The sequence below is a fragment of the Acanthisitta chloris genome, unplaced genomic scaffold (genome assembly GCF_000695815.1).
Source record: "Acanthisitta chloris isolate BGI_N310 unplaced genomic scaffold, ASM69581v1 scaffold9455, whole genome shotgun sequence".
NCBI lineage: Eukaryota > Metazoa > Chordata > Aves > Passeriformes > Acanthisittidae > Acanthisitta > Acanthisitta chloris.
The window spans coordinates 21,267-32,376 of record NW_008673250.1 but is presented as its reverse complement, the minus strand read 5'-3'; the positions used below and the strand labels follow the sequence as shown (position 1 = coordinate 32,376).

The 11,110-nt window shown below is 41.8% G+C and overlaps 1 protein-coding gene across 1 annotated transcript in view; it reads right to left on the bottom strand.

Annotated features, from left to right (window-relative positions):
- The window catches only part of LOC103802405 (catenin alpha-3-like), a gene marked incomplete at its 5' end in the record, with an annotated part of 75,086 nt that overhangs the window by 45,186 nt on the left and 18,790 nt on the right, over positions 1-11,110 (bottom strand). The window contains one exon of the mRNA XM_009074876.1: positions 4,999-5,091. Coding sequence (XP_009073124.1) covers positions 4,999-5,091 — 93 coding nt within the window. The remainder of the gene's footprint in view (positions 1-4,998; positions 5,092-11,110) is intronic.

The window sequence follows — 11,110 nt, the reverse complement described above, 5'->3', positions numbered from 1 at the left end:
TATCTAGCATGTAATACATATGTAGTAGGATATGTAATAGTTTATAACATACTGCTACAACCTTGAGTTCTCTATTTACTTCATCTCTTCCCTTGACTGAAATTGGGCTAAGAATTGTCAAGGAAATCTGATGTTTTTGATAGATCACAACTCCTGACAGGAATCTTTTGCCATGTGTCAAATGTCAAAACTACTATTCATAGAACCTCCACAAAATTACAGCAGTTATTTTGAACATGCTTGAATTCTTCTCATAAGTGTTTCATGCTTGTGTGTGGTTCTGATAAAAATTAAACTTACAAAATACTTTAAGCTTGGCTTTTTAATTAACAAAATACCATATGCTTTCTAATAATGCATGCCAGCATTGCTATTAACATAGGAATTTACACATAAAGTATTTGTTCCTTGAATAAGAACAGCAAATTAATTTGATGGCAAGTTTAACTTCCCTTCTAAGTATTTTTTATGCAAGTATCAATAGGTCTTCTTAGTGTTTGCTTTGATAACTACTCTCTCTGCTTAGAGTTTGGCAAGACATTTACATGGCCATCTTTTCAGGGCTAAATATATTTTTAGACACAAATCAATGACTGCTGCATTAAAGATGCAACACAAATAAGAACAGTACATAAATCCAGCCTGCTTTTCTCATTCCAAGAACCCACACTGAGTCAACTTTTCATCTGCCCTGATTTGTTGTGCAAACATAGTAAGTAACAAACCTGTATAAAACATGATCCTATTCCCAGACATGTTTGTCAATGTGTTCACAAAACTGTGGGCAGAACTCTGAAAAAAATAAATGTGGGTGCGTGGTTGCCTGAAAGCAGTTCTGCTCTTGTTATCCCTAAGTGGATTATGCCATGAGGTAAAACATTTTGCCTCTTCTTCAATCTGAACACCTAACCTGCAGCAGTCACTCTCAAATTATGACGAGCTGTTCACTTACTTAGTAACTTGAAACACTTAAGATAAATTTTCTCTGATTATCAGAATGTACGTTGTCGTCTAAGACTGAAAATTAATTGGGAAAATTCTTCCTTGATCTTCTCTTCAACGCAAAATCAGATGATGATAAGCCCCTACCTCAGTGCAATTACTGATCATGACAGCACAAATTCCCTCAAGCAAATTAGTGTGAGAAGCCTGCAGGGCTGGCTGCACAAACCAGACACAACAGCCAGAGGAAGATCTAACAGTCAGCTGAGGAAACCTGCACTGGCACTGGAAACACAAGCAGTACCTGCTTTTATAGCAGCTAAGGACTTGTTCCTAAAGATCTTTCCAAGAATATCAACCCACCCTACAAATAACAATCAGTATTTCTGTGTAGTTTAATTACTGAGCTCTCACAGCACATGGTCCAGGTTACCCTGCATGCCACAGCATGGGATGGTCCCACAGGCACTGTCACACTCACCTCAGAAACACACAACGAGGTGAGAGAAAAGACCAAGGACGTAACATTTCCAAGACGAATCAGGAACATAAATAGGAGCTGAGCTCTCAGTCCTACCATCTCACCACTAATAATCCTCTCTCTGATAGAACTCTCAGTCCTACCATCTCACCACTAATTATCCTCTCTCTAACAGAGACAGATTCTGAAGGAGGAGTCATTCACAATACATGACTGTTTTCTACATGAGGGAAATGAGGTTTGCCTGTTAGGATGTAGCCTTTGTTATAAGTGGCACATGCACATCACATCTGGATTTATAGGCCTTATATGCTGTGATAAAAACAGAAAGAAAGAGGCATTAGTTCCCTGTTGGAGCAGTGGGAGATGTGGCACAGAAGAAATTACGACACTTGCCAAAGCGAGAGATGTGGCACAGAAGAAATTACGACACTCTTGCCAAAGCGAGGGGAAGCAAGAGTGCCATTATGCAGAACTAGTATGGAGCCAGGTATGCATAAATAAAACTGAATTATTATGGTTGCAATGCCCCAGAGAAAGAACCCAAGGAGGAAAAGGTTATGTGCTGGTTTGCAATCCTGCCACACCATTTTGAAACACAGCCATTCTTGGTGTCACCATGGGGTGCAACAGCCTCACCACAGCACAGAAATCTGCTGCACAAACTGTCCAGACCTCAAAATCTGTCTTGCCTATACAGACTCCTCACATTGAGAAAGAGGTTCTAGGTATAAATCCTCAAATATCAATATCAAATAGCAAACCAAACAGAGAGGCCTTAAATCATTGCTCCTGTTTGCTGCAGCAGCACATAGATTTGTTCAAACATTTGGTGCAGGTTTCTGTCACGATGTTGATTTAGGCTGAGTAAGTATGTATAGAGTTTAGTCCAAGCTATAATTTTCTGATACTTTTGTGAGTAATGTGCCATTTATGATGCAGCAGCAAGATCTGAAATCACGGTAAGGTTAACCACGGTAGGGTTGGACTCGATGATCTCTGAGGTCTTTTCCAACCTGGATGATTCTATGATTCTGTGATTCTAGGAAACCTGTTCCCAGGACACAGAATCAGGCTTGAAGCTGTGACTGCTGTCTAGATCCCATGCATAGGAAGATTTACAGTAACTGCATTATTTTAGGGAGAAATGGAAGAAAAAGAGATATGTACACACTATAATGCTAAAATACTGTTTTTTCAAATGTGTAAACCACAGTTTATCTGTAGCAGTCCCTTCCACTTAGCCAACAAACAGCAGATGAACTAGTGTGTGTGCAGCACAAGGAGAAGCACAGCCCAGAGCTGCCTCTCTGCAGCAACAACCTGTGCCTCTCTGTCGTGGTTTAACCCCAGCAGCAGCCAAGAACCAACAGCCTCTCACTCACTGCCCCACCAAGGGGATGGGGGAGAGAATAGGAAGGGTAAAAGCTACAAAAACTCATGGGTTGAGATAAAGACAGTTTAATAGAGAAAGCAAAAGCTGCACACACAAGCAAAGCAAAACAAGGAATTAATTCACTGCTTCCCACAGACAGGAGGTGTTCAGCACCTCCAGGAGAGCAGGGCCCATCACGTGTAACGGTTCCTTGGGAAGACAAACACCATCACTCCAGATGTCCCTCCTTTCTCCTTCTTCCTCCCACCTTATATACTGAGCATGATGTGCTATGGTATGGAATATCCCTTTGGTCAGTTTGGGTCACCTGTCCCAGCTGTGTCTCCTCCCAATCTCCCATGCACCCCCAACTCCCTTGCCAGTGTGGCAGTACAGAACGCAGGAAAGGCCTTGGCTCTGTGTGAGCTCTGCTCAGCAACAACAAAAACATCTCTGCATTATCAACTCTGTGTTCAGCACAAAACCCAAACATAGCCCCATACTAGCCACTGGGAAGAAAGTTAACTCTACTTCAGCTCAAACCAGCACACTCTCCTCGCCAGCCAACTCCCTATCTAACCTGGCCTCAGCATTTCACTGCTTGCTTTGTGCAGTCACCTGCAAGTATGTCTTACTTATGCTTTTCTCTACAAAAACCCACTCCCTTTAAAGAGATATTCCAGTTAACCTGAGAACCATGCAGAAAAATGCAAAGCTTTAGTGGATCTCTTGTTACTACACTGTGATAATAAATATCTACAAACTACTACCCAGTAAGAGAAAAACTTCAGCTGCATTCACTAAGGGATGTGTACAAACATATGCAAGCACACCCTCTGTGCCTGTTCCAGACAAAGCTGTAGCAACCTTTATGGAGAACACCTTGATGGAAAACCTTTCCTTTCTTAACTACAAGTTTTAGCCTTTAACTTAAGGGAAATGTGCTAACATTTGCAGAGAGCAATTTAAATTGCAAAGGGCAGCTAGAGTATTTTAACTGCCAGCTCTGTTTTTCACAGAATGAGGCCGTGTGGTGTTTGCTCACACAGTTGTTACCTTTCTCACAACCTTTTAACAATTAACTGACAGTTAACTGACATATGATCTCCACATATGCAACACAAGTCAATAGTATTCACTTTGGTTAGTGTTTTTTCATTAGTGTTTAGGGTCTTAATCAAGAAAATATTTGTGTTTGTTCAATAAAATGATGTGTTTGCTGAAATTCAGATGTGAATTAAAATACCATTTTTGGACATGATTCTTTTTATATGGAAAAGTTTTGCTTTTTCCCAAATAGTTCTATCATTTATAATTTCCATTACAGGAACAATATTAGAATCAATCGAGTGTGAGAGATCAGTTACTGCTCTAGGTATTGAGCACACAAGTAATGAAGTTGACATTTCTGTCCCCATGGATCTTCCACCTCAGAAAGTTGTTAGCAGAGTATGGTTTGGTTTTGCTGAAACATTACTTAAAATGGGAACATAAAGGAGCTGAATACTTGCTCAATACTTCAATTTTGTACTGAGAAAACTTTGCTATCTCAAAAATGTTTTCAAGCTCTTCGAAATGTTTGAAAGTAAACAACAAACAAACCCAGCAATGTGGTGAAGTCCTCAGGTTAGATGATGCCACACCAGGAAAATCAATCCAAAATTTCCAGACATACTGACTTTGCCAGATACTGTGAGAAGTTCTTCACACTTCCTCATGACTTCACGAGTGAAGCAATAAACTACAGAACAGGCTGGCACATGAACACAGCAGGAAGCATCTGTAACTCACACTGTAGTGGCTCATATTGCAGACATATCCCTTTCTCTTTCCCATGGCAAGTTTCTTGCCTGCCCTGGTTATTTTTGGTTTGCACACGCTGCAGGTTTCAGTACAACCCATACAGAAAGCACTCATCAGAAACCTACTTTATATCAGACCAAGCCACACTTACCAAACTGCCACTTGTCAGAATTTTATTCAGTAAGCATAAGAATTTTCTGCCTAATTTTCACTTTGCTAAGTATTTACAGTTTAATTACAGTCCTTTCCTGTTTCAGGTCACTTGCAGAAACCCATGAAGAATTGAAAGAGATTCTACTGATTCACTGCATGACTTTCAGTGGCCTCACACAAAGAGTAATATGACAGCATTTTCCCCCCTCACAGTGCTCTTCACACCCACTGGGGTAACACATACCCTGTCAGTTTTCCCTTCGGTCTGAATACTCGTACGACTCCGCGTGTCGTGCTCTTCCTCCAGGTCAGACACATCTTCTAGCTCCTCAGGTGTCTGTGGGAGAAAGTGCAGAAATTGGTTATTCTCTTCTATAGTGAGGAACTTTGGGACTCAGGTCAAATATATTATAGTCTGGTCTAAGATAACATCTGACAAACCCAACCCAGTCTTGCTCTAGCATTAACTAAATTTTGGTTTTAAATAAAGCGAACGTGTCTTACAAGGAACCTTTGCGTGGTGTAAAAGGAAGAGCTTCACACAGAAGTTCTGAGTTTCATCATAAATAACAGTAAAAAAAGCACAATGAACATGACTTCATAAAGGACACTGAAAAAAACATCAAAAGCAAGTTTACTTATATGAACAAAACACTGTGCAATGAAGCACATAAAACTTCTGGAACTATGTGCCATTGAAAAAACAATCCTGGTTCTGCTGATGCATTAGGGCACTCAAGAAATTTGCCTTTATCGAGTAGATTCACATTTTTAAGAACCAAACTCTACCTAACTCGTGACAGATCTGCTATAGCATGAGCTCCACCAGCTTGACATCTCGAGTTCCAATTAGAGGCAAATCCAGCTTCGTTAGCACCTCCAAAGCCTGGCGTGCCAAGAGAAACATGGCAAGAGCAGAGCCAGCCAATACACTCACCAAAAGACAGCCAGGAAGAAACCTGATCGTTTCTTTGACCCAACCTGCAGTCAAGTCAAATGCCATTTCTTTTAATCCAGAACTACTGTATGTTCTCACCTTCATATTCTTGCTGTCAAGGTACATAAAAAGATCTGTTGAGGGGGACACTGTAGGGTTCCCTCACTTTATTTCTGGGTCCATAGCATGGTAATGGCACTACAATAAACCAAGCAAATCCACCTGCTTACATTCATATAACTTGGGAAGAATCTCTGCTGTCAGAGGGTGGAATATAACACACACACTTCAACATCAGCCTTGAAACAAGGCTCAGATAGCACTTCCTCACGTCAGGAGCACACAACTAAATTTCACTCCCTGAAGAAAATCGTAACGTCTATGAGATAACACTTGAGAAATAAAGAACTCTGAGTTGGTGCACAAGCTGCAGAACTAGAATGCTGGTGGTAAAAACTATACCTAAACTTCCTCAAGGAAACAGGCAATCGATTCTGGGGCAAAGATGAGCATGATGCTACAGTGGAAAAGCGAAGGAAAAGAACATCTGACTTTCAGGCAAAGACTAACAACGTGGTGAAGTCTCAGCTTTAATCCTGGTGTTAGACACAGCAAGAACTCCACAGCTGCTGAGGCTGTAACTGCAAAAGTTGTCTGAAAAATCTGCAGTGTGGAAGTGAAATGAGATTTTGTTATGGGTGGATAACCCTGCAACAAAAAAAATTATGGCAAACTCATTTTAACTGAAACACTTACGGACACTCATCAGAGGAGCAGTAACAGAAAGGGTATTAAAACTTGAGCTGCTCAGGATTACACTGCCCAGGGCCCTCAGGCAGCTAATAGCCTTGATTCATTAGAGGTTTAGAGAAAAATTAAATCACTTTCCTTTTAAAGCTACACAATACTCGAGCTATTATTAGAAGAAAAACCACCAGAACACATCGCAATTCTTAGGGTTTATAAAATTAGTTCCAGTTCTTTCCCCCAAGGATCATAAAGCTGGACTCGTGGTGGCACAGCACCATCTTCTCCTGGGTGAACAGAGACGTGGGAATCTTTGGTGATCCCACATTGCCAATATGGAGTTTCTCTCTTCTATAAAATGTGGAACACATAACAGTGTGAGAGACCAGAAAAATAATGTTAAGACAGTCATACTGTTCCTTAGTGAATTTGAGGTGATGTCTGTAAGAGCTTCGTACCATTACCATCCCACAACAAACTGCACAGATTTACAAAAATATTTTTTAGGGGCATTTAGGGAATTTCACAGAATTGCACTGATGCTGTTTTTCTCTGAAGTCAAGCTGTGCAAACAGCACCAGTCTCATTGTGGAAACCTGAGAAAAGAGGTCAGCAAAATGACCCTGGAGTAAGATGTCTCTAAATGAGTCTCAGGCAACCTTTCCCAAGACAAAATCATCATTCGCTTCATCCGATCTGGCACTTTCAAAACTGCAAACTGTGGAACAGAGATCTCTCTTCAGCTACACTGGTGTGGGGATTCCCTCTCCAACTCTTCACTTGTACACAGAACACTGGCTCAGAGCCTCAGTGCAAGTGTGCTCACTCGAACCCTGCTGGGCTCAATGCTCTCAGAAAACCTTTTTTCATACCACACACTCCATTTTTGGGTTAGCAAAACTTATCTATGTCTGGGATGAGAAGCTGCTTGCAGAGAGCCCATTTTCCTAGGCAGAAGAGTGCACTCACATTGAGTTCTTCCTAAGCCATTCTCCCCAAAGTCCAGAGCTGCCAGGTTTTCAATTATTAGCACTACAGAATTCAGAAAAAACCACAGCCTATCCAGTTATGAAAGACTAAGGAGAAAGTTTCAAGCAAAAAGAAGCTCTTGATATATCAAACCTTAAATCACAAACCACAAACTATAGCAATTTTCAGACACAAAAAGTCAAAAACTGAAAAAAACACACATAATAATGAGAACAACAGACATTGTTACTCAATTGTTTCCTCTCCTTGGAAGCTGTTTTATGTAATTCAATGCAAAATCAGTGATTTTTCATATTGCTTTCATGATCCATTACTTATTAAATACCAGACATGGTAAGACACACATGTATCTGCTTGTATGACAATTCCATGTGCAAACACATGGATATTCATTAGGAAAGTTTGATGATTGCATATTTGAACTGGTGTGAACCCTGAGGGCTTGCAATACAACATAGGATGCTATTACCAACACACAGAAATTCTGCCCAGGGAGACAGCACAGCTTGAAGACTGAAGTAAGAAGCACAGAAGGAGAAGTATTGTTCAAGGATGAGTATTTAGAGCTCTGACATAGAATCACAGAATCAACCGGGTTGGAAAAGACCTCCAAGATCATCAAGTCCAACCCTACTGTGGTCACTAGCCCATGGCACTAAGTGCCACATCCAGTCTCACCTGGAAAACCTCCAGGGATGGTGAATCCACCACCTCCCTGGGCAGCACATTCCAATGTCTGATCACTCTCTCTGGAAAAAATCTCTTCCTAATCTCCAACCTAACCCTCCCCTGGCAGAGCTTGAGTCTGTGCCCTCTTGTCCTGCTGCTGTTGCCTGGGAGCAGAGACCAACCCCCACCTGAGTCCAACCTCCTGTCAGGGAGTTGCAGAGGGTGATGAGGTCTCCCCTGAGCCTCCTCTTCTCCAGGCTGAACACCCCCAGCTCCCTCAGCCTCTCCTCATGGCACTTGTGCTCCAGTCCCTTCCCCAGCCTCGTTGCTCTGCTCTGGACCTGCTCCAGCCCCTCAATGTCCCTCCTGAGCTGAGGGGCCAGAGCTGAGCACAGGATTCAAGGTGTGGCCTCACCAGCACCGAGTGCAGGGGCAGAATCACCTCCTGGTCCTGCTGAGCACACTGTTCCTGATCCAGCCCAGGATGCCTTTGGCCTCCTTGGCCACCTGAGCATGAACTGTAGAAAACTTCCCTAACAGAGTCTTAGCAACTACAAGTGACAGAAGAGGAAGAGAGTTTGGGTTTGTAGTCAGTGACAGGATGAATACAAGACAAACTGCAAATTCACTATTAAGACATAAAAAGGATGGAATTTCCAGTAAATGTAAGGAAGAATGTTGAGGTAAAATGAAGTCCTGCACAGGACTCTGGGCAGCAACAACCTACAAACTCATGTGTTCAGAAGTAACTTTAAATGAAAAAAATTAGAAAGAGGTTTCCAGCTGCCACGGGAGCAGAATTCTCAAATACTTTCCCCTAGGGGGGCTGGAAGACAGGAGAAATCTGTTGTAGAATGAATCCTGAGGAGGCTTCAAACCAGGGAATGGAATAGCTGACTGCAGGAGCAGAGGTGTGAGAGGGGACAGGACACCTGCCCCAGCCTGTGGCACCCAGGACCAAGAGAGATTTGGGTCATTTGTGGAAAGTCTTTGTTGATCCTGAAGAAAATGCACTCCAGTGTGTCCCTGCACTCACATTTCAGGCTGTAATTGTATTAGTGCCCCTGAGCAGTTACACTAGCAGCACGTCTCCCATATTTCAAGGGCTGCAATAATCTGCGTCCTCGATGGTTTTGTTCCTGAAGACTCAGGCTGAGGACTCAAAGGCCACTCTTGATGAATTTTACAACTTCCTGGCACTCAAATTCAATCCACAGCAGCAAGTCATTGCTATTGCACCCATGTGATTTTAGGATGTGAATTCATTTTCATCTATGAAATGAAAAACATCCTCTGATGACAAACCCTTTAATTTGCTTTTCTAACAGGATTTAAAAGAGAATACTTAATAAAACCAAGGTCTTGCCTTCATCTTTAGATCTCAGCATTTATTCCAAGCTGGTTGGCTTATTTGCTTTTTAATCCAAGATCTGTAGAACAATGAGTTTGACTACATTGCACAGCATTTTCTACAACACAAACTTTTTTATGGGAACACTCCTCAAAAATGATTATCCAAACACCTTTATCCAGATCATTCATTTTTAATGAAACCATCAACTTTGCAAATAAACGGTCTCAGTTGTTAGAAAATAATGCAGACCCAAGTCTAAAAGCTCCAGGTATGCAATGCAAATGGACACACAGAGGCATCCTGATGTGGAGGGAAGCTATCTCCTCTTATCCAACACTCAATTAAACACTGACCTTTGAACTGTCATTATATGCTTTATGGTTTACCTTAGCTTGGGCTCAACAGCCTCACATTTTTTGGGACAACTTTTGGAGAAGAATTTCAAATCTCAAAGAACCACACAGAATACATGATCACACACAGCTATTCCAGTCACCCATCTCTGCTGCAGTCCAAGGCCCTGCCTTCACTCCATGAACACCACAACACCTGATACACCACCCCCATGTAAGGTCCATCCTTTGCTTATGCTCACCAAGTAGGAAACTTCACCACGTGGCTCAGAAGTTTCCATTTTAAACCCAGAAAACTAATCATTAACAAGAACAAAGCAGCAGTTTTTAACACAAGTGTTGTTCTGCTGATGTAAAAGGTTTGCTGTTTCCTCTGCTGGGTTAACATGCATTTGCTCCATCTAGTGGGAAGCTAATTAAGACATTTCATTTATAATGGAAACACTTCTTAAGCTGTTTGAAAACAGTGCAAAGCCAATTGAGCCATTGTTCTTTTGCTAGCAATCTTTGCAAAGTGGCCTACAAGCTCTACAGCTGTGCCTGAAATAGAAGGCTTCATTTCTAAACATTGCTCCAACATCTGAAATGGAGAAGGGACTATGACTAGTTTTCTCTCTCATCTGAATGCATTAAAGGTAGTCTAAAACGTTATTGCTGCAGGCCTGGCTAACTCTAAAGGCAACCAGAGAGATGTTTGGCATTTTGACTGCAGAAATTTGTGTTGGTTCCCATTTTTAGTAAAGAACAGAGAACAAATGGGCAAAGTACAGGCTGCTCACCTTCCTGGCAGTCCCTGGGAATGTCATGGACTAGCTCCTCTTGGGACATGATTCCAGGCTCATGAAGGAAACAGCAGTGACTGTGAATAGCTCTCATGGATCTTCCAAGGGTAAATGATGCCTCATCAACCTGACTAATTTCTGTCACATTCCCAGGTGAGGGTGGAACAGTGACTATCCTTTAGAAAGCTCTTCACATCATCTCTCAGTTTGTGTAACCAAGTTACCAGACAGTCATGGATTCCAGGTGCTTTCAACAAAAGCCTTTGCTTCCTTCCTCATCTTTCAGGCTTGTTTGCCTTTTCCCTTAATTTTCACATTTTTTTTATATTTTCACCTCACTTAATGCTAAACTTTCCTCAATGCTTCTTCTGTGTGACAGGGAGGAGTGAGGTGTGGGAAGATAAACCAACTTCTGTGAAGCAGAGACTTGAAATTGCACTTGACAAACTCCTGATACAGCCTGTCTTCCTGTGGAAACTCCCTTTCCTCCCTGGGAGACTCAGTTTTTTGGTAGAGAAGGAATG